General features: G+C 37.7%; 1 protein-coding gene across 3 annotated transcripts in view; it reads left to right on the forward strand.

The window, feature by feature from the left end:
- The window catches only part of MOSPD2 (motile sperm domain containing 2), a 54,151-nt gene extending 34,242 nt beyond the window's left edge, over window positions 1–19,909 (forward strand). For 2 of the 3 annotated variants that reach the window (XM_036912941.2, XM_036912944.2), the window contains 8 exons: window positions 3,945–4,069; window positions 6,666–6,839; window positions 7,481–7,593; window positions 9,655–9,751; window positions 10,612–10,708; window positions 11,111–11,240; window positions 16,684–16,786; window positions 17,400–19,909. In XM_036912941.2, the coding sequence (XP_036768836.2) occupies window positions 3,945–4,069; window positions 6,666–6,839; window positions 7,481–7,593; window positions 9,655–9,751; window positions 10,612–10,708; window positions 11,111–11,240; window positions 16,684–16,786; window positions 17,400–17,537 (977 nt within the window). In that variant the 3' untranslated portion in view covers window positions 17,538–19,909. The remainder of the gene's footprint in view (window positions 1–3,944; window positions 4,070–6,665; window positions 6,840–7,480; window positions 7,594–9,654; window positions 9,752–10,611; window positions 10,709–11,110; window positions 11,241–16,683; window positions 16,787–17,399) is intronic. The other variant, XM_036912943.2, reaches the window with a different exon arrangement.
- Window positions 19,910–24,234: the final 4,325 nt, after the last annotated feature.

A 24,234-nucleotide genomic window follows, 5' to 3' on the forward strand; every position in this document is an offset into this window, starting at 1 on the left:
AACATTATATTGAACAGCGAGAAGCTGAAAGCATTTCCTCTGAGATCGGGAACTAGACAGGGATGCCCACTCTCTCCACTGTTATTTAACATAGTACTGGAGGTCCTAGCCACGGCAATCAGACAAAATAAAGAAATACAAGGAATCCAGATTGGTAAAGAAGAAGTTAAACTGTCACTATTTGCAGATGACATGATACTGTACATAAAAAACCCTAAAGACTCCACCCCAAAATTACTAGAACTGATATCGGAATACAGCAAAGTTGCAGGATACAAAATCAACACACACAAATCTGTGGCTTTCCTATATACTAACAATGAACCAACAGAGAGAGAAATCAGGAAAACAACTCCATTCACAATTGCATCAAAAAAAATAAAATACCTAGGAATAAACCTAACCAAAGAAGTGAAAGACTTATACTCTGAAAACTACAAGTCACTCTTAAGAGAAATTAAAGGGGACACTAACAGATGGAAACTCATCCCATGCTCGTGGCTAGGAAGAATTAATATCGTTAAAATGGCCATCCTGCCCAAAGCAATATACAGATTTGATGCAATCCCTATGAAACTACCAGCAACATTCTTCAATGAACTGGAACAAATAATTCAAAAATTCATATGGAAACACCAAAGACCCCGAATAGCCAAAGCAATCCTGAGAAAGAAGAATAAAGTAGGGGGGATCTCACTCCCCAACTTCAAGCTCTACTATAAAGCCATAGTAATCAAGACAATTTGGTACTGGCACAAGAGCAGAGCCACAGATCAATGGAACAGACTAGAGAATCCAGACATTAACCCAGACATATATGGTCAATTAATATTTGATAAAGGAGCCATGGACATACAATGGCGAAATGACAGTCTCTTCAACAGGTGGTGCTGGCAAAACTGGACAGCTACATGTAGGAGAATGAAACTGGACCATTGTCTAACCCCATATACAAAAGTAAACTCAAAATGGATCAAAGACCTGAATGTAAGCCATGAAACCATTAAACTCTTGGAAGAAAACATAGGCGAAAACCTCTTAGACATAAACATGAGTGACCTCTTCTTGAACATATCTCCCCGGGCAAGGAAAACAACAGCAAAAATGAGTAAGTGGGACTATATTAAGCTGAAAAGCTTCTGTACAGCAAAAGACACCATCAATAGAACAAGAAGGATCCCTACAGTATGGGAGAATATATTTGAAAATGACACATCCGATAAAGGCTTGACGTCCAGAATATATAAGGAGCTCTCACGCCTCAACAAACAAAAAACAAACAACCCAATTAAAAAATGGGCAGAGGAACTGAACAGACAGTTCTCCAAAAAAGAAATACAGATGGCCAACAGACACATGAAAAGATGCTCCACATCGCTAATTATCAGAGAAATGCAAATTAAAACTACAATGAGGTATCACCTCACACCAGTAAGGATGGCTGCCATCCAAAAGACAAACAACAACAAATGTTGGCGAGGCTGTGGAGAAAGGGGAACCCTCCTACACTGCTGGTGGGAATGTAAGTTAGTTCAACCATTGTGGAAAGCAGTATGGAGGTACATCAAAATGCTCAAAACAGACTTACCATTTGACCCAGGAATTGCACTCCTAGGAATTTACCCTAAGAATGCAGCAATCAAGTTTGAGAAAGACAGATGCACCCCTATGTTTATCGCAGCACTATTTACAATAGCCAAGAATTGGAAGCAACCTAAATGTCCATCAATAGATGAATGGATAAAGAAGATGTGGTACATATACACAATGGAATACTACTCAGCTATAAGAAAAGGGCAAATCCAATCATTTGCAGCAACATGGATGGAGCTGGAGGGTATTATGCTCAGTGAAACAAGCCAAGCGGAGAAAGAGAAATACCAAATGATTTCACTTATCTGTGGAATATAAGAACAAAGGAAAAACTGAAGGAACAAAACAGCAGCAGAATCACAGAACTCAAGAATGGACTAACAGGTACCAAAGGGAAAGGGACTGGGGAGGATGGGTGGGTAGGGAGGGATAAGGGGGGGAGAAGTAGGGGGGTATTAAGATTAACATGCATGGGGGGGTAGGAGAAAAGGGAGGGCTGTACAACACAGAGAAGGCAAGTAGTGATTCTACAACATTTTGCTATGCTGATGGACAGTGACTGTAAAGGGGTTTATAGGGGAGACCTGGTATAGGGGAGAGCCTAGTAAACATAATATTCGTCATGTAAGTGTAGATTAGTGATAGCAAAAAAAAAAAAAAAAAGGGCAGTTCCTGTGTGGTAACCTCCAACGAGTTCTACACAAGGGTATAAAGGGCATATAAAAGTGTAGGCAAAGGGTCTGTTTGTGTTTATACAGAGGATCAAAGCCTAATTGGGCTACCCCGAAAATGAACTAAGATACGATATGAAAAAGAACTTCCAACATCTGCACTCTCTGGAAGACTCATGCCAGAAGATGATCATCAAAAAACCCCAACAAAGATCCACGCACTGCTACAGCTGTAGATGCACTCATCCCACCAGTTCCTGGACTTGCCATGGGAATGAGGAAGGAGATATCTAAGCTGGCCTGTGCATACAGTAAAACAACAAAATTGGACTGGATCTATACTGTTGGAACTCAACCAAGAATTTGGAGACGTACAAATTGTAGCGCTCCAAAGTCTTACAACTAAAAACTATTTACTGTTAAAAGAACATATGGCATGTGAACAGTCCCCAGGAATGGGTTGTTTTAATTTGTCTGATTTCTCTCAGACTGTTCTAGTTCAGTTGGACAATATCCACCATATCATAGATAAGTTTTCACAAATGCCTAAGGTGCCTAACTGGTTTTCTTGGTTTCACTGCAGATGGCTGGTAATTACAGATATGCTTTGGTTATGTAACTATACTCCTATTATGTTAATGTGTGTGTGCAATTTAAGTAGTAGCTTAAAACCTATACATGCTGAAGTTACTCTACAAGAAGATATATCAAAGAAATAATCAATCTTCCCATGTTTTCTTCCGCCTGCTACTTCTATAGCTTTTCTTCTTCCTTCCTAATTACAACCCTTAAATAGAATTCGTGCCTCATATCAAATTTACCGAGTATCATAATTCTTCCAAGTGGTAAAGATACCTCAAGACAAATGCTGGGCATAGAAGCCACAGGGCATAAATATGCAAAGAAGTAAAAAGCTAACTTTTTCAAACAATAAGGCTTCTCTCTCACTTACCAACTTCACATTTCCCTGTATGGCCCCGGAAGATGACTGGTTAGCCAGAGACGGGTAAGATTCCTCAAGGGAGGAACAACCTAAGACAGGCACAGTCGCAGGGGGGCCATCAGGTGAGAAATTGGGGATCAACAGAGGTGAGGCTTAGAACCTCACCCCCCCGTTCTGAGAGAAATCTTTGCATACGTGGATGTTTTATTGCCCTGGTCTAGCTTGGATTAACACATAGTCTACAGGCACACACCTGATCATCTACATGTGCTCTCTTACAACACTAAACTATGTTTTCTACCTTTATCTTGTATCTACCTACCACTTCAGCATTTTATTAAAAATAATAATAATAAAGAGAGAAATGTGGTATCCACATATAAATCAAGTATAAAAACCAAATGAGTATTCATATTTGAACTGACTGTTTATAGTTCATAATGCATGAGCAAAACCGAAAGTTTCTGTGATGACTGCCCTTGTACTGTTCACTATGTAACTTATTCATTATGTAAGAATTTGTTCTACATGTAAGAACTTGTTTGTTATGCCTCAGAAGATTGGAGACTGACAAAAATTAGGCTTGGGGTGGAATAATGATTGTGCATTGAGAATTGACTCCCCTATACAGAATTTTATTGTCGTTAACAACCATTTGATCAATAAATATGAGAGATGCCCTCACAAAAAAAAAAAAAAAAAAAGAATTTAAATGAAGTGACTTGTTTTCCCTTCAGCTGCTTTCAAAATTGTGAAATCCTGGCTTGGTGCAGAAGCAATGAGTTTGTTGAAGTTTGCAAGTAAAAATGAAGTCCAGGACCATGTCAGTGTAGAATATCTGCCTCCCCACATGGGTGGAACTGTAAGTATAGTGCTTGAAACTTGTTTCTAAAATAAGACTAGATCACGGCACATTTGGCTGTAGCCTTTCCTCAAGGAAAAAGGAAATGCAGTATCTTAATATCCAAAAAAAGATCACAGATAGTCCAAAATAGCAAGCAGTGTTAACAGGCAATTTATATGTAAGTTTTCAAGTTGTTAAATTTTTATTTTTGAATAGGTTGTATATTTACATGGTTCTAAGTGAAAAGTATTCAGGAAGAGCATTCAGAAACAAGTACTCAGCAAAAACTGTTTCTACTGCTATCCGAACTACCCTGTTCCCCTCCCCAGTTCCATTTCTTCTATTTATTTCCAGGGATTTGTATTGCCTATATAAGCAACTATAATATATATATGCAATATATATAAGCAAATACAATATATATGTAGTTCTTCCTCCTCTCTTTTAAATTAGTGTATTTATACACTATTGCATATCCTTTTTTCTTCACAACATATCTTAGAGATCATTCCAAACACATTCCAAGTGTGTTTGTTGTCTTACTCTTGTTTATGGCTGCATAGTATTCTAGTGTCTAGCAATGAATTGTAAATTAGTAACCATAAGTTATTTAATTTCCTTTTGATGTGTCTTTAGTTTACCTCCAATTGTTTACTGTTGAACATTTTGAAAGAAAATGTATACTATCTAGATTTTTTAGATGATTGTGCTACTTATGAGATCAGAAATAGATACGTATTAAATTTTTAATACTGCCTAACAATGAAACATAATAATGATAATGACCTTTTTAATAAACTGTGAAACCTATGGATTTGGTATGCTTTGAGTTAACTTGATTGATAATATTTTAATCACTTGATTTATACAATATACTTTGCCACTGTCTACCTGGCAAAATTATATTCAACTAGAATCAAAGGACTAGAAAGATGAAAAGTGTTGGTATGTTCTTTGTTTCCTTTGATTAGAAAAAACTTGAACCAGTATTTTTAATTTGAAGTTTTCTGCTTTCCTATTCTGAGGGTTTATATTTTCACATTTTAACCTAGAAAAACAGACTATAGTTCATTTCAGGTACTACCTTTAGTTAAAATAGCTATTTGACTTGTCATTTTTAATAATTTGTCCAATGGAATTATATCTTAAAATGAATAAATTTAGTTAAAAAATATTTTTATTTCTAGGGGTAGAAAAGGTTATTCTATTTCCCTTCTCTGTTGCTAATGGTATATATCTTCAGGGTGGTAGTCAGAATTGTAGGAGGACTACTGTTCATTAACATAAATTTTTTTGCCAAAAGTAATACACATTGTTTTTTTTTAAAAGCAAACACCACCAAAGACTGAAAAATACAAGAGTATAGTGAAAAGTAGGTGTCCCTCCTCAGGTCACTGACCACTGCCACTCTCTATAGACAGACACTGTTCCCAGGGTTGCTTTCCTTTGGAGATACTCTATCCATTATATTTTTTTACATAAAGGTCACAAATTACACAAAATACATTGTTCTGTTGTGGTTTTTTTCCACATCATTTTAGGTTTACCATATTGATTCATAGAAGTCTAACTGATTTTTTAAACCATTGCAGATGTGAATATAACAATGTATTTAATCAGTTACCTTTTGAAAAAACATTAGCTATTTTCCAATCTTTTGCCATTACTAATAGTGCTGCAGTGAGTATCCTTGTAAATAACTCTTGGAACATGGATGCAGCAGTATATGTAGAATATGAACTCACAGAATTAAAATTAGGTCAATGAGTATATTTAATTTTTATAGCTCTTGCTAATTTCTCAAGAGTGTGTGGGAGTGCTTGAACCACATCCTTGCCAACACCACATACTCCCATTTTTGTAATTTTTGCCAGTGTCAGGTGAAAACTATTTTATCATGGTTTTAATTTGTATTTCTTTTATTGTGAGTGATATTGGGCATTTTTCATGATTTAAAGGGTAGTCTATTCTTTTTCTATGAACTCTATCATTCCTTTATTCCTTGTTCTGTTGGGTTCTTTTTGTTACTGATTTGTATAAGTTAACAAAAGCTGTCTTCTGTTTCTGATGTGTGTGTGGCATATTTTCCCTGTTGTGACCTTTAAATAAAATACTGTTATAAGGTTTCTTTTTGTTGGTTGGTGGTTGATTGGTTGGGTTTTGTGTTTTGCCATTCAGCAATGTTTCATCTTAGTGTGCTCAATTTTACCAGTATTTTCATGCCTTCTAGGTTTTGTGCTATGCTGAGAAAGGCCTTCCCTACTTAGGTTTTGTCATTTTTGTTTATTTAATTCTCCTGTTGTTCTGGAGCTTATGTGGCTTTTAAAAAAATACGTGTATACACACACATTTGAAGTTTTTATCCATCTGAAGTTATTTTTGGTATAAAAAGTGAGCCAAAGATCAAAGCTAGTTCATTTACAGGTGGCTAGACAATTGTGCCACACCACTTAAGTGATCTTTCCTTTTCTGTTCTGAAATGTTTCCTTTGTTTTAAATTTCACTATCTAATTCAGTCTGTTTCCCTGGCCAGAGGAAAGGATTTTAACTTTACTAAGAGAATTATTTCTCTACCCACCTCTTAGCAGACTAATACAAAATTATTTTCCCTTAGGATCCATTTAGATATAGCTATCCACCACTAGTAGATGATGACTTCCAGACACCATTGTGTGAAAATGGGCCTATTGCTAGCGAAGATGAAGCTTCAAGTAAAGAAGATATAGAAAGTGATGGCAAAGAAACCTTGGAGACAATTCCTACTGAAGAACAGACAGCTCTGAAAAAGGTAATCTTGACAACAAAATGAAGTTGAGTCCAAAGCTATGGCCTAGTCCCAATTCTGCCACTAGTTGGCTCTCTGATTTGGGGTAATTCACTTAACCCGCTGTCCTTCCACATCTTCGTATGCAAAAAAGAAGGAAGGATGGCACTAGCTGACCAGTAGTGCCACTATGGTGTATAAAAGGCTGATTCCATGCTTTCGTATAAAAATTGACAAAGGCACCTGGAAATAATTGTTCTATCCAAAAATAGTTCTTATTTATCTAAAATAAAATTAATTCAAAACTTTACCTGGATCTACTTCTTCTATTTCAGTTTTTAAAGAGCACTTAGCTGTTATCTTTTTATGTCATCAGGGGCTTGATAGGGGGATAAATACATTAGAATTTAGAACAAATTTAAAGACATTTAGGAGAAGGACCACGCTATATTCTCTATAGTGACCTGTTTATAGTAGGCACTCAAATATATGTTAAAGGTCATTTTAATGTATGTTAAATATATAATTTAGATACAATAAACCTGTGTTAAAGACTATAATTTGGATTGAATTGCTATAATGTTCACTTTTTGACCTAATGAACTGCCCACCATCAGTGTGAAACTAAATTTATCTTTTCTTGCCATATATTTTTTTGTCTTTAGATTACCCTAACTGAACCTACTTCTAAAGCAGAAGAAAATGAAAAAGTTGATTCCAAAATGAAAACTTTCAAGAAACCATTGAGTGTGTTTAAAGGTCCCTTACTATACATCAGGTAATGGTTGAGGATTTTATTAGCTCCACTTTTAATAATATATCTTGATCATCTTGAGAGAACTGCAAAATTAGGAAAACTGCTGTTTTTGAAACTGGAAATACAAAATTCAGGGCTTTCCAAAGACTTTCCTTGGTTTCTACACATAGTGGATATTTTTAGCTACCTTTTTGTTATTTATTCTGTTAAGCTGTGTTTATTAAAAAATCTGGATGGTGTGTATTTTCCTCATTCTCCTGATTCTATTTGACTTGCATAAGTTCAAGGGTACCAGAAACAACACTGAAGTAGGTCGATATTTATCAGTTTGGCCTTCTAAAAGCTAAAGGTGAACCAAAAAAACAGGTTTTTTACCAAAGCCAAATTTCAACACCTCTCCTTTTGTTTCTAGGTTATTCAGTCCAAAAGATTCAGGATTGTTTATCATTATGTAATGACCTCTTTCTCCTTAATGATGCTTTTGGTTGGTAAATCTACATAATAGCCTTATGTTAATATTGCTGTACCATCTTTATTTAGCAATGACCTAATGAATAATTTTCTATCCCTTTAGTGAAACCTTTCTGTATAACTGTTTTAGGTATGACTGTTATGAACAATACAGACTTCTTAAAAATCTGAGATTCTCTGACAAGATTGGTTTGTTTACATATGTTTTGATTATTGTTGTATTTGGATTTATCTCCACTGTGTGTGTGTATGTGTGTGTGTGTGTGTGTGTGTGTGTATTAGGGAAACACACATGTATGTTATGTTTTCCGTGGTTTTTCTTTGCCGTTTTCCCTCTTTGGAGTTTTTTGGTTTCCCATTGTTCCCTCTATTAGTTTAGAAGTTACACACAGTTTCTCCCTGGAGGCCTGTCAAAACCGTAGGTCCTGCCTTAAAACTGTCAAGGTATGGCTAGAAGAGCCGGCTAGGGAGGAAGCTCGAGCAGAGCAGGACACCTAGGACTATGCTTCAGGCCCCGCCACTCCCTGCTCCTGCCCCTGGGAAGGACACAGCGCTACTCCTGTGTGCACTCAGGGACCCAGCCAACATCTCTCCCCTCAGAGCTGCTCACAGTTTCTGTGCTGGTTACTGAGAGCAGTTCTGAGATCCATAACCTTCCTGTCTTGTCTGTGGTATAGTTCAGATTGGATTCAGCAATCACACTAATTTATGGCTTGTCCAAAGATGGACAAAGCCTCCTTGGGAGAGCACTTCCTTAAAAATGTGTGTTCTCTTGGTGAGTATCTCAGGTAGGTGGACATTCCTAAGATAAAATGAATCTATGTACAGATGTAGCTCAAAGTCAAGCGCTATCTGAAGAATTGACCTTTTTATTGAAAATAAAAATACTGTCTTTCCCATTGTTTGGAGGCACCTGATAAAATTTGGCTAATTAAACTATGCAAACTTTGCTTGAGTCAGTTTTCATTTTAGGTCATAGGCATTACAGTGGCCAATAATAGGAAAATATGCATTTTGAGACTTGCTTATTTTACTGTTTAACAAATTCTTCCTGCAGTTCCCACCCCAAATCTTATTTCTGTGTTTATTTTTCTTCTTCCGTTTTACTTAGGAAAAGCCCTTATTATAGTAAGGAATTACTCTGTTACTTAAATACATCCCTAATGATATTTCTTCTTAAGTTATGCTCTTCTCTGTTGGTATATGACAATGTGCCCCACTCTGATCTACTTGTAATTAGGTAAAGTCAAAGCAGCAATTCCTTCTTTGTTTTAATTAATCACCTGTAACCTTCCAAAGAGTTTAAATAAGTGTACCTTAAGATTGTGCTGTTTATAGGACTATTTGAGAATCTTCCTAATTCTTCTGTCCCTTCCTGTTTTGCTTTTGATCTTGGGGGAAACTGTAGGACTTTTTAAATAGCATGCATTGAATCAGTACTTAAAATACAAAACGTAGTAGGTAATTGTTTTGTAATCTTTTTTTCTTTTGATGAAATCTTTTTATACAAATCAGCATAAAATATTGACCAAATATTTTTCTTTAAGCTGATGATTAGATCGTCATTTATTCTGGCTAATACACATACCTTATGCTTTTGTAATCATCTAGCCCAGCAGAAGAACTGTATTTTGGAAGTACAGAATCTGGAGAGAAGAAGACTTTAATAGTGCTGACAAATGTAACTAAAAACATAGTTGCATTTAAGGTAAATATCTGAAAGACATAATTATGTGGGAAAATTTGACATGGGAAGTGATTTTGACATATTTTAATTGAAAAGTTGATAATATTGAATGAACTTGCACAGTGTTTTTTTATGATATTTTTAGGCATATTACGTACTGCCTTCTAGTTCTATCCATGTGTTTGTAACTTATCTAAAATTTTCCCTGGAATCTGCTCAGTCTTTAATGTGCAGTAATAGGCTAATGAACAAATTAGTCCCAGGTTTAATAGTTGTTGTAAATAAAAACCCAAGGAAAATCATTCTTCATATAAATAATTCAATTCATAACATTGAAAAGTAAAACTATAAAATGGAAAAGTCCATATTCCCCTGGGTGCGATATATTCTGGAGTACAGTTGGTGCTGGATACTAACCTGGTACTGAGCATTAAGTATAACAAGCCTGAATCCTCCACTGCCCCCATTCTGTCAGTATTACATCATCTATTTAATTTAGATTTAACCATTAAGATATTCTGTATGTCCTTTGATTATCTACTGTTTTTTAGTTTTTGAGTGCTATTGTAATATGTTCTAATGTGCATTCCATTTCTTGAATTTCTATTATTAAATTCAGGCAATTATCAGACAGGATAAATACTTAAGAGGAAGGCTAAGTGACAATTACAAGATGAGTGAATATTTTTAAAAACAGAGTGAGATGCTTTTTTTTCTTATTGATGGGGAAAGGCCTATTCTATGCATAACGACCAAGATTGTTTTGTACACTTTTATTGATTAACTGCCGATTTTTCAAGTCATTTTTAAGCCATTCGCCCCCCCCCCCAACACAGAAAAGCCATAAAGGTTTATTATGTGACTACTGTGTTCATAAACAGGTGAGAACAACTGCTCCAGAAAAATACAGAGTCAAGCCAAGCAACAGCAGTTGTGACCCTGGTGCATCAGTTGACATAGTTGTGTCTCCCCATGGGGGTAAGTTGTCACCTGATGGCCAGAGCAGGGTGTTGATTGGTGTTGGGGGGTTGCTGAGGCTGGGTGATGAGTCAGCAGAGTTGGACTAGAATCTAGAGATATTATAGAGTGTCAGAAAGTCACCTCACCACACTCTAGGCATTTGTTTACTTACATGTAAAATAAGGTGGGCAAATGGGTCTCATTAAAATTGTTTTTTAAGAAGTAGAATTGTTTAAACTGATGCTAGTTGAAATTGAATTTCCAAGAAAGTCATCATTTTTATAACTTTTTCCTTTTTTAATATAGTTCCATATTATTCTTTTTCCTTAATGTTGTTTTCTAGAATAATGACTTAAACCACATATCCAACCCTTTGTAAAGGTTCCTGTTTATATAATAAGCTATGCTTTTGGAATGCAGGTTTAACAGTCTCTGCCCAAGATCGGTTTCTGATAATGGCTGCAGAAATGGAACAGTCATCTGGCACAGGCCCAGCAGAACTGACTCAGTTCTGGAAAGAAGTTCCCAGAAACAAAGTGATGGAGCACAGGTATGCTTTTTACTCCCAGGCTCTTCAATGTGATGGGAAGAGTCAGAAAGAGAAATGGGCTACATGGACTAGGCAGGCATCCCTTCCACTGGCAGATATTTAGGCTTCTAGTGTGGGCCCCAAGCTCTGCAAGGCTCTGGGATACCCTATTGAATGAGACCTGGAACTTCTGAAGGAAGTTACTAATAGCAGAGGCTTGCTTGCAGGGCAAGAATCTCAATGTGTCAAAATTACCAACACAGATATTTTTGACCCAGCAGTTCCCTTTGTAGGAATGCTCACTTTGTGTACTAGAATGTGTTTGTTGCAGCATTGTTTGTACTAGTGAAAAATGGGGAAAAAAGAACCAGTAAAGCAGTAGTGAAATGCGTTTGAGTACATCAACACGAAGACATACTCTGCAGCCTTTCAGAAAAGTGTGGTGAGTCTGTTAGGATATGGAAAGACACCTATACTATATCATTAGGAGAAAAAAAGCCTGCTCACAGAAAAATATGTGAGACATTATCCTATTTAAAAAGGGGAAAACCTGTGACTATAGGCATATGCATGCATGTGTGTGCCTGTATGTCAGGTCTTGAAAAGATCAAAGGAAAAGAAGAATAAGGACAGCAGCTGTTAAAGAGCATTTAGTATTACTTCTTATTTGATAATGCTTCCCATGTAATTTAGCATACCAAATAAGCCTAATTAGTTTAATGTCCCTCTTTTTATAAGGAGAGTGAACAAATCTTTTGAGATGTTCCTGGCACCCTCTGGAAAATTCCAAATTTAGTTCAAGGTCGAGAAGACTTCATTTACAATTTGATTTTGGACACTTGACTAGATAGGATAACATTATGAAACAATACCTAATCATCCATTTAACTAAAGTGACAATTTAAAAATTTTCAAAAGATACAGAAGGCTACATAATTGTGAGCAAAACTTAGCTCTTTCAATGTTTAGAAGACTCATTTTTCTTAGGTAATCAAGACCTGATGATAAAGAGAACATGAAGCACAGGAAATTGTTTTGGTAAAGTGTAAAATCTTTGCATTCTAGGCAGATTACTTAAAAAAGTTAAGAAAGACCTTTCCCAATCTCTTACCAGTAGCAAACCAGTAGTCCAAGGAAATTTTGTCCTTTTAGCAGATGAAATAAAATTTAAGTTTAGTTTTATATAAGTTCACTATTGGTATTAAAAGCTTATTTTTAAAACTCTTGTAACAAATTTGATTTCAGCCAGCTTGACTTTACAAGGTAAAACTTTCTTTCTTCCCAACTTTCTACATCTACTTAGTTTGTCCTTTAGTCTCCTGTTTCCTATTTTGAAATAACAAGCTTTACTTTATGACAAAATTACTTTCATTTCCCTTAACAAAAATGTATCTCTACTCCTTAAACCTTTTTTTGGACAAAAATATGTCCTACTTTCCTTCCCTTACTGTTTCTGGTAGTTTTTATTCCATATATTTAGAATTCTTAACCCTTAGAAACCTTAATTTCTAGTGAAAACTAGGAAGTAAGCAACTGTGGTCTGTTACACCAGCATTCTTTAGATTGGCAAGTTTTTGAAAACATTTCATAATTTCCTGAAGCATATGCTTCTTCATATTGCAGTTTTTCAATGTGCCACATGGTATGTTTAGTAACAGACACAAATATCTTTAGTTCCTCTATAATAAAAAACCAAAAGTAGATAAACCTATGTTCAGTAATTTTGTAAACAATCTAGAGACTCAGTGAATTTCACATTTATCTTAGCAAAACTCTAAAGCTTCAGAGGAAAACAATCTTTAATTAGACATACCATAAAACAATCATTGATAAAGAGGTCACCTAGAAATTATTATCCCACTTACATCGATCTAAATCACTTGCTCCCAACAATTAGGTTTAGATAACTCATGAAAACTTAATGAGACATTAGACAAAGTCAGCCGTCATCCCAAGCTATTTTTCTGGTTGACAAATTTTGCAACAGAGGCAACATGAACTTATTTGAGTAGTAGGCCCAGGTAAAATAAAAGTTGTATGTAGATCTACATAATATCTAATGTTGATAACTAAAGACATGCCTATTTTAATTAAACCAACAAACTTAACCCAGCTTTATTTATCAAAGATTATCCAAGATCACATGAACTTGAAAAACATTTGAGTTATATTCTGTATTCCTAAGAGTTTTAGGAATACTTAATTTGATAGGCACTAATTTTTCTTTAGGCCAATTAAAGAGCTTTTATAAATTAACTTTGGTAATTACATCCAGAGGTCAAAAACATACCACACATTTGTAACATGCATACAGACACACAGACAGATGCAGAGACCTTTTGGCTATAGTTCTAAAATTTCAGCCATGAATCAGATATGATAACAGAAAACTCACTAGTTTATATAAGAACCATTGGATCTAAGTTGTGTTTCTGGCAGTTGGCAAGTTGACCTGCTCAGATGGCTAAAGCTTTTTTAGCTGACGCTTGAACAACATGGGGGTTAGGGGCACCGACCTTGCACCACATAGTAGAAAATCCACATAAAACTTTGATTCCCCCCCCCCCACAAAATTTAGAGTCAACTAATACATATTGTTTGTGTTATATACTGTATTTTTATAATAAAGTAAGCTAGGGAAAAGAAACTCATCAAAGAGAATGTATTTACAGTACTGTGTTTATGGGGAACAAGTCTGCATATAACTGGACCTGTGCAGTTCAAACCCTTGTTCAAAGAATCAACTGTATTTGTATTTTTTTTTCATTTGCCCAATTTCCAAATAGCTCCTTTTTCCCTTCTGATGAGAATTATTTCCCTAAAGTTTGTATTTCAAAGAACTGGCTATCAGGACCTACAGAAGATGGGGTAGAACATTTACATCTCAAAGGCACAGAGAAAGTATCCAAGTTTCTTTCTGCAAGTTTTGGGGTATATTTGCCTATCATCAGAGGTCTGCAGTAATTACTATTTAAATTTTTCCTTCTTAAGTGCAAGGCAGTTCTGTTTCCAATGTCCTGATCTTTTATAATACCTACAACTATTAAATAGGGGAGGCTTCTGTACTGGTAAGGCTAGGTGGGCTTTGCATGGCTTCTAAAGTTGCATTTCTGGTTTTGTAGAGATTTCCAAGACAAAGTCAGTTGCTTTTAATTCCTCAAAGACTTGGATTACAGCCTGAATGCTATGAAGGGACTGACCCATCCACCCAATTTGCTTTATATCAGGGACATGTCCAACTAAAGCAAAAGTCAAATGATCTCTATGTTCTGAAGCTCCAGGGTTTGATCAGTGTGCCTTTAAAATGTCTGTGTAAAGCATCTGGCAAAGGCTTTCGAATGCTCTCCTTTTTCTGAGTGCACAATTCAACCTTTGACCAATTCACCTTGGAGGGAAAAGTCTATATTATTGTTTCTATCAGCTCCTGAAATCAGCATTCAGCTGATCCATTTCCTGAATTGCAGAAGGGCCTGGGAGAAATTTTGGTCATGTTTCCTTTGTGAAGGGGGGGCTTTACCCCAGGGAGGTTGTCTGACTTATCTGATAACCACAGTATAATCATAGGTGGAAAGAACACCCTTATTACTAGCCAGTCAAGATCGTGGTGAGTAGGGACTGAATGACCACTGATCCTTTTAACTCCTCTCTAAATTTGGAAGATATTTTCTGAAGGTGGAGGTAAAAAAGAGCTTTGTAATTTCACCTTTTACTAAAGAAGTCCCTGAGGCTAGCCACCATATTCTTTCGTGGCCTCCTTTCAGTGTGGTCTTTCCATAGATACAAATAAAACAATTGTTTAGTATAAGCACTGTCTAAAAAATTTTCAAACAGGATTTTCCAATTCAAAGGATCCGTCATCTCACCATTAACAAGTAGGATCTTACAATAATCTCAATAGTGACTCAAACCAATAAGCCCTTTTTATGGCTTAACCATGGCTGCAAGAGGTGCATCAGAGAGGGTGCAAAAAATGCAGCCCTCACAAGATCCAGAGAGTTCGTTCCCAGAGTTAGCCTAAAGAAGCAAAGGCCTTCGTTGTCACAGGCAGTAAGAATGGTGTAGTGAAAAGGGTGTCTCCCTGCCCCTCCACAAGAATGTGGGATGCCTTCAGGCACAGAACCATTAATTTGTGACACTGGGCAGGCACTGCGGGAATGGGGCTTTATCAGCACTAATGAGGCACAAAAGCCCCCTATGGACTGGGACCCCTCATGACAAACTCCCATGAAAGCTGGCCCAGTGAGACAAAGAGAATGCTGCTTATCACCTGGTGTCTAAGCTCCAGCCTATTCACCTGGCCTCCAGGTGATGCAGACACATGCATCCTCCCACTGAAGAGACCAGGGAGGATATTTCACTGGTCACAAAACCAAGCTCTCAAGACAAAAGGAAGACTTATGTGGCCTGTGGTTCTCCTCATGGCAAACATCACAGAAGACAGAGACAAAAAACTGACCATCTCTGGGAGGGAAAAGGATCAATAGAAAACAAGAGTACTCATCACAAAAATCTCTACTGAAGTCAATATACCCAAGGAACTAGTTCACACAAATATTTTCTAAATTTGGAAAGGAAGAGACAAGGTGGAATTTTTACCCCTCTCTTGACTGAGCACTAGAATGAGGTCCAGGAGAGCTGACGTTGGGAAGAATCCTTACCTCTGCCAGCTTCTGCCGGTTTTCCAGGGTCCCATCTGCAGGCTCCCAAGCAAGTCTAGTGTCTCAGCAAGTCTCATAGTAAGTCGCCAAAGTGTGGGACAGGAAAAATAATGTTCCCTTTACCCTTCTAGTTTCTTGGCTGAGGCAGCACCCCCTGCCAACCCTGTAAATCAAAGACAGATCAACAGGAGAAAAATGGAGGTTTAATAACATGTATACCTGCTGTATACATGGAGAGACCCAAGAACACTGAGTAACTCCCCAAAAGGGCCCAAGGCACCACCTTAAATACCATCTCCAGCTAAAGATCAAAGACGTTGGGGGGTGAGAGAGCCTGTTACAGGAGACCATCAGGCAAAGTGCAGTAAACAAGGGGCAGGTTGTTAGGCAGTTCTGAGTCAGTGCCTTCTCCGTTGTTACTGAGTTTCTAGAGATTCGGAGTCACCTTCCTCTGCCCGGTACAGAGAGGGAGACGCCATTACACATGGAGATTGCCCTTATACATGTGAAAGTCTCTTACAAAACGGTAACTTCTACTCGTTTTCAGAGCTTCTCCTGTGTCTGCTATTTCTTAAAAAAAAAAAAAGCAGCTCAAAATCATCTTTATAGTAAAGAGGCATAGTTTGGGGTAGCACACCCTTCTTCCCTCCAGAGATAAAGGCAGCAGGCAGGTGGGTGCAGTGCGCAGGGAGGGATGAGTGCTTTCACCTGTTACAGTCTCTGCTTAACTTTTTCATTTTATATTTCACTTTTATTAAAATAATTCATTAACTTAAAGAAGCTTTGTTTCCTTTGGGTTTTCATAGGTTAAGGTGCCATATTGTTGAGAGCAGTAAACCAACCACACTTACATTAAAAGACAGTGTTTTCAACATGTCTGAAAAAACCAGTGAAGACATATACCTACAAGTAAGTGTTCTTTCTTCCAGACTAAAACAAAGTCACTAACGCTAATCAACATTAGAAATCCAGTTTTTCCCCACTGACATAAGGGAGACCTTTGGCATAGACAATGCTCTCTTTGTGGAGGGAAGCCAGATCAGAGGTGGTGGTAAGTTGTGAGTTACTTTTGTAGCTCTGCTCACTTTTTTCAAGCTCCGGCCGTATCAATTTGGACTAGGGACCATATGGTAAAGCACATGGTGCTTTGGGAAGTGTCCAAGAATTTGATCTTGTGGGAAAGGTACCATGTAGTGCATTTAAAGTTGAAAAAGACAAGGGGCTGTCTTCTGAGTAGCTGGTTTCAGTACCTCTGGGAAGTGATTGCTTTGCTCCTTTCTCAACTAGAAAAGCAGACCTTTCCAAAATGAGAGTAAGCAGATGCATATTTGTGTATCAAACAAATCCAATTCCTCACTGCATTTCCAGCTCCCAGCCTTTCAGAGTAGCTGGACCCCCTTCCGTAAATGCTGGGATTTCTAATATTCCTGTTTGTGGGATTCTTAATATTCCTGTTTGTCATTCACATGATTCATGTACTATTTTATTGACACAAATCTTTCATCCTTTTTTCCCTCTTTAGCTCAAACGTTTACTAGAAAGCAATAGGAAGCTCGAAGACCAAGTTCAGCACTGTATCTGGTTCCAGCAACTGCTGCTTTCCTTAACGATGCTCTCGCTTGCTTTTATCATCTCTTTCTTCTATTTGCTGTACAGTTAAACAAGTGGTGCTCCATAGGAAGCGTGGCTCTTTCACTCATCAGTTGGAATAAGTAAGACCCAGAACTTCTTTACCATGCTACTAAGTGTCACACATCTGTGCTTCCTCAAAGGAAATGTGCAACACTTAGAGAACAGATACAAGTCTTGAAAATGAACTGTTAGAAAAAGGAAACACTGAAGAAATATGAGACTATAGCTAGTTAGTAAAGTGAGTAAAGGCCTATCTGTTATGTAAATTAATGGCTTAGGTATAATTTATTTTTTCCTTTTGATTTAAATACTTTCAAAGCTTAAGTTTGATCAATGTATATATAGTAGCTGAACTGAAAAGTATAAGTAACTTGCTTTGTTGCAGCCAAAAAATGTAGTCTGCTTTTTTAAATGACAGCATTACTATAGCTGAGCCAAGTTATTAGCTTTTCTATACTATGTATATAGAAGACCATGTACATTGAAAAGAACATACAGAGTAACTTCTGTAATCATGACTTTGTAATTTTGAGAATTTCTTCCAGATGCGAGTCAAAATTCTTTTGGAATGTTAAACTATTTAATGCCAAACCACCTTTAGCCTTTGTTTCTTATCAGTCTTCCTTAACAGCCTGCCACTTATTAATCTCAAACTTTTTTATGAACACTCTCATTTAAGTAGAATTTGGAAAATGAACTTTGGTTGGATTTTCTTTGGAAATCTCTTCAGTCACTTTCCCGTTGTCTTTATGCAGCTTCATGTGGTTCACTGTGGCTGAACACTGATGCTTTTGCCTCATTCATTAGAAACGCGTGATCCTCCATTCCTTCACCCTCTTTTCTGTGTAAAAGTAGTTGAGATTTTTTGAAAAGTTAGTTTTCGGTACAATTCATTTACATTTCAGTTCCTTGTTAAAACAAGCCATGAGAAGGAAATGTGGCAAAAGACTGGGTTATCTATAAGGTGGAAAAAGAAAGAAAAATCAAAACTCAAGTGTCAGTTCTCCATGTAAGAGTGAAAAGGTAACACGTGATTGCCTCTAAAGCGCGCAGACCAGGGCTGATTGACTTGCTTGACACTCTGCCTTTGTTGCAGTAAAACCAAGGACAGTCCTGAGATTCCTAAAATGACGTACTTTGCAGGAACAGAGGCTAATGAAATTAGTTTGTTCTCTCATTAATATGATCAGTTTCAGTCCATGTTGGTTCACGTGTAAATCTACTTTATGATAATGAAATAAAAAATAGGCTGCCTAAAAATAGTCTGTAAAACAAATTTTGAGTTTTGATTGAGCCATGCTTTAAGAACTTTTTATTCTGAGGTATAGTGTTGGTGGCTTTCATCTTGAGAAATTGATGATTCCAAAATTGAGTTATGAAATTATTGGCCTAGGAAATAAAACCTTAAAAGGACACTGACCTGACACTCTGTCTTAATTTGGATTTTTCTGTTTCAGTTTGCCAACTCCAGACGTGCAAGTGACTTCAGTCCACCCTAAGTACTATCCCTACTATCTTCCTGTGTGTGTGTACACAGCAGTGTGCCCCTAATATGTTACATTCCTGGCTTTAATGTCCTCTAATCCTAAAGTATTTTTGTATGTTTTTTGTTCCTTAGCAAATAAATAAGTAATCAGTCAAAATGGGAAAAGCATTGTCCTAACAGTGTCCCTTTAATGTTTCATATGAAAATTACATTGACTCCCTAAAATGTTCTTCCCTGATGTACAGACAGTTGAATTTAGTAACATATCTTGTTAATGTGTATGTATCCATTAATTGTGCCTAAGCAAAATTACTGAAATTTAACTATGAAATCAAAGGTATCTAAAATTTTGTCTTGATGAATCATCTGTTTACATTTGATTTTATTCTGTCTTCATTTTATTTAATTACTTGTATGATTATTTTTGGCAGTCTGTAACTAATTTTACTTTTAATCAGGTCATTACCTGTTTGTGACCAAATTACCAAGGACCAACATTTAGATTGTTTTCACTTAAGAATGGAAACTACTATTTCATGAATACATAACAAAATATCATTAGCATGATCTACAAGTTGCCTAAAATTGCAATTGCTGGTAAACCTAGCCTCAAATTTCATAATAATACCAAACTTTTTATATCTTGCCACTAATTTTGACTGGATTTAATAGCACTTTATTGTACAATTGCAAAAGAATATATTCCTAGAATTGTTGCCAGTGTGATTTCTCTAATGTTCTGGTGCTTTTCATATATTTTCAGTATTTTTATTACTATATTGGTATTTTCTTTGTATAACTGATCGAAAGAACATGTTTTCTATTTTAATATGTTTTAGAAAAATAATTACATTTATGAAATAAATATCAGGAAAAATCTCTGGTGTCTAATTGATAAAGCATTTTAAAATCAATGTTCAGGCTCACTCCAATGTTTTAAAGATCGTGTTAATTTGTTTTTGACCTGTTACGCATTTTTATAAAAAAACAGTGCTACAAGCTTCCAAAGGTGCAGTTGCTGTGAGGTACACCTGTCCTTAGTGTGTCCCATTCCTCCTTGACCCTGGGTCAAAGCCAGGGTCAGTGAAGCTGACTGTTTTCCCCAGTTAGCACTGGACTCACTGTCATGAACTGGAGGCTCCATTGTGGAACCTCTCACTAAAGCTGCCCTCTGTGAGTCAGAATTGCCCCACATCCCCTCAGTCCTAGTACCCACACACCTTCCTGCCTGACAACCGGCAGGAAACAGGCTGACAAGAAGTCCTACCTGGCTGCCAGGCGCATGGAAGGCAGTCCCTGCACAGAGGCACCTGTGGGTGTGGGGGTAGTTGAGGAGAGGTGGCAGGGCAGCCCGAGATGGTGACAGAAGAGACGCTGGGCACTGTTAGTGGGGTCTCTTCACCACCAGAAGGCACAACTCCCAAACGGCAGCTACTGCTCCATAAAAATGGAACGAGTAGGACAGGTCCATCTTCAAAACTGAGTAAGAGGTGGAAATACAAAACATCCCAGAAACTCAAAATAGAGCTATAAAGAATAGTAACCTACCAAGAAGGACCACACCAACCCAGGACTCCAAGGGCATGTGTCCTTGCTCGCCTAAAAGATACAGTTTGCTAAGAAATAGAAGAGCTCCTGTGGGGTAAGCTCCAGCTAGGAAAGAATAGGTTATTTTATAGCAATCTTCAGCTTTATTTCCCCTGAATTTTCACCTGCAACTTGAGGTTTCCTAATGTCAGAACAAGATGAAGCATACGGCTCCCCTTCTCTCCCTGGCCTAAGGCGCCAGAATGGAAATCCTCCCATTTGTTCCTGGGGCAATGGTGGTTAGAAGTAAGGGCTTTAAAGTAAGACTGCTTCCATTCAAGTCCCCTCCTTGCCACCTGCTACTTGGGAATGTTAACTGACCTCTTTCAGCCTGTGTCCCTATCCCCGAGTCTGGCAATCATAGTACTGTTTCACAGATGAGCAAGAGAGAAGAAATGATGCCTTTAAAGCAGCCCCAGAGAGGCTGGCCTTCCATCCCCGCTTCCTAGAACCCTCTCACGCTGGGTGCTCTTGCTGACCATCCCATCTCACCCAAAGCCAGTCACCGACTTTTCCCTGCTTTGTACTCTCCCCTTGCCTTCTGGACTCCTCACTCCCCTTTCTGGTGCCCAGGTCCAGAGAAGCACCTCGGAGGCCAGTGGTGTCTGGCTGTCTTGAATCCCATAGAGCGTCCCTTCTAGTCTGAGGAAAACTTAAGTGTTTCCTTCTACCCGCACCCCTTCAAATGCACCCACCCACCCACAGAATCGATCTTGCAATATTCTACCCCTAACAGTTTCCCCTTAAAACTAACAGTTCAATACAAACGTCACATAGGATCTTTCACATCGTCATAAGTTTGTCCTTATACTGAAATATGAAATAAAATTGCCTCCCCGTAATGTCCAAAGATTGCCCTCCCTTCCCTACCTCACTCATGTTCCTTGCATACCAAGTAAGACTAATCTCTTACACATGGTAAAGCATTTTTGAGACAATCGGTTCAACTGGAAAGAGTATAGAGGAACATCTCTCTGACCAATAGAGGCAAGATAGGTGCACATTTTCAAGTCTAAAAGGGAGAATTTGGTCCTTGAACTACAGGTTTGTCTATGCACCTTTGACCCAGAACAGTCGGAATAAGGAAAAAGGTCTTACGTTTTACAAATAAGGAAACCAAAACCCCAAGAAGTAAATTCTCTTTTCCAAGGTCATGTGGCTAGTTGGTTTCACAGCCGAGTCTCCCAAATCTAGTACACGTCTGTTACAACCACCCAGAATGGCCACGTGTGAGTAATGGGTTAAAATGTTGAAAGGGCAGGTCTGAACGCTTTACCTTCACTTCAGCAGCAGGAGAGGAACCAGGAAGAGTTAAGGAGAAGCAGAGGTGACAAAACACAACAGCCACTCAAGATCCTTGGCTGGAAAAGTTAAGTTTCTTGGTATCATAAGCTACAGACAGACCTTACCTTGAAAGCAGTTTGAAATGTATGGGTTGATGTACTGCTTCTTTGATGGAGGATTTTGGTGCGCAGCATCAACCTTCTGAGAAATTATCCATCACACTGTAGAAGAGCATCTAGTACGGTGTGTTGCTACTGTCTCAGCCATCGTCTAGTGACCTCAGGGTGTCATGTGTTTAATAAAAACAGAGCATGTAAATTTTCTATTGCCATGTATCAAATTACCACACATTTAGTGTCTCAAAACAATACAAATTATCTCATGGTTTGCATGCAGGCACAGCATGGCTGGCTTCTCTACTTGGGGTCTCACAAGACTAAAATCAAGCCATCAGCCAACTGTATCCTCCCTGGAGGCTCAAGTGGATAAAGATCCACTTCTAAGTGCATTCAGATTATTGGCACAATTCCTTCCTTGTGGTTGTGGGACTGAGGTCCTCGATTTCTTGCTGGCTATTAGCCAGAGCCTATTCTCAGCTCCTAAAGGCCACTCCCAGGTCTTTGCTATGTGGATTCCTCATAGGCAGTTCACAGCAGGGCTGTTCTCACTTCAAATTTCTTCTTTCAGGAAAGACCCAATTCCATTTAAGGACTCACCCAATTAGGTCATGCTCACCCAGCACAATCTCCTTTCTAATAAACTTGAAGGTACCTGATTAGGAACCTTCATTACATCTGCAAAATCCCTTCTGCTATGTAAGCCCACCTCAATCGTGGGAGTGCTATCCCATCACATTCACTAACCCCAGCCCTCACTTAAGGGGAGCATGTTATATACAATATGTGTTGGGTGAGACCTTCAAGCTCATCCAATCTGGTCCCATTTTACAGACCAGGAAACAAAGGGTCAAAAAGGTGAATCCAACCTTACCCAGTCTAAATGATTGCTTTGAATTCACAGAGGGCCTGCACTTGAAAACAAATAGACTAGAACTTCTGGGTTTGGCACTAATAACAGACATGGGGGACAGGTCTTTATCCCAGTTGGTTTTTTCCACTCTCAGAGCTTCAGTGTACACAAGTATTCAAACTTTTATAAACTGTTAAGGAAAAGTATGTTACCAGTATTTTAAACATTTATTCAATCAAAAAAACATGAAACATTCTCATGACAAGTTAATGCGCTAAGGCAAAGGGACCTTCCAGTATTGTGTGCTTTTATAAACAAAGCCCTAGTGAAAAACAATTAGTTTAACTTTACCTTTTCCTTCAGAATAATCCATTTCAGTTAGTTTATTCAAATTAGTTTTCATAGACATAAATATGCTCTGTGAAGGTAGCTACACAAAAAAGTTAAAACTGTAAGAGACTCTTCTTACAGAGACTTGCATCATAATTCCCAGCATTTATACTGTCCAGTTTACTTTGGATAAAAGTCTAGTGCGTTGATTTCTCTTATTCCAGAAAGTCCCCAGCCAGCAAATTTTCAGTTCATTCTAGAGCTCTGCATGTATGTATGCATGTCAAAAAGTCTCATCGGTTTTTGGATATCATCCAAAGCTGTCCTGCATGGACATGCTATTGCCCCACAAATTCAGACTTGATTTCACCTTTTCTCCACGTTCGTACATCTTCTTATTTCTAACTCCCAGAAACTTCAAAACTCCTAATATGCCTGTCACCTCTTGCTGGATGTGGCACTATAACTAAGAAATGACTCATTTGTCTGTCCTACTCTTAATACTCCTTTATCTTTTCTGTACCAAGCCCTCACTCTAATATTATTATACAAATCATTCGGTAGGATTTAATATCTACAGTTAAATTTGCCCTGAACTGTTTTCACCCACTAACAGGCAAATGTGCTTGAGCGACTTGAGTTGAATACCAAATCACTGTTCTTAGTTGTAAACTAAATGTCAAAAATGTGTTTTGCATACTTTTCCAGTTTTATAACTCTGTGACTCTAGCTACTTCCTTTTGGGGGGGTGGAGAGGGAGGTGGTTATTATTAGGGCAGTAACAGTATCATGGCAAATACGGCAATGAATTCTTTGTGAAGAAAGGGAACCCTCATCACTGCTGATGGGAATGTAAATCGGTACAGCCACTGTGGAAAGCAGTATGGAGGTCCCTGAAAAAACTAAAAAGAGAGCTATCGTAAAATCCAGCAATTCCATTTCTGGGTATTTATCCAAAGAAAATGAAAACACTAATTTGAAAAGATACATATGCACACCAATATTCACTGCAGCGGTATTTACAATAACCAAGATGTGAAAACCTAAGTGTCCGCTGATGGATTAGTAA

Source organism: Manis pentadactyla, chromosome X (genome assembly GCF_030020395.1).
Source record: "Manis pentadactyla isolate mManPen7 chromosome X, mManPen7.hap1, whole genome shotgun sequence".
Classification (NCBI taxonomy): domain Eukaryota; kingdom Metazoa; phylum Chordata; class Mammalia; order Pholidota; family Manidae; genus Manis; species Manis pentadactyla.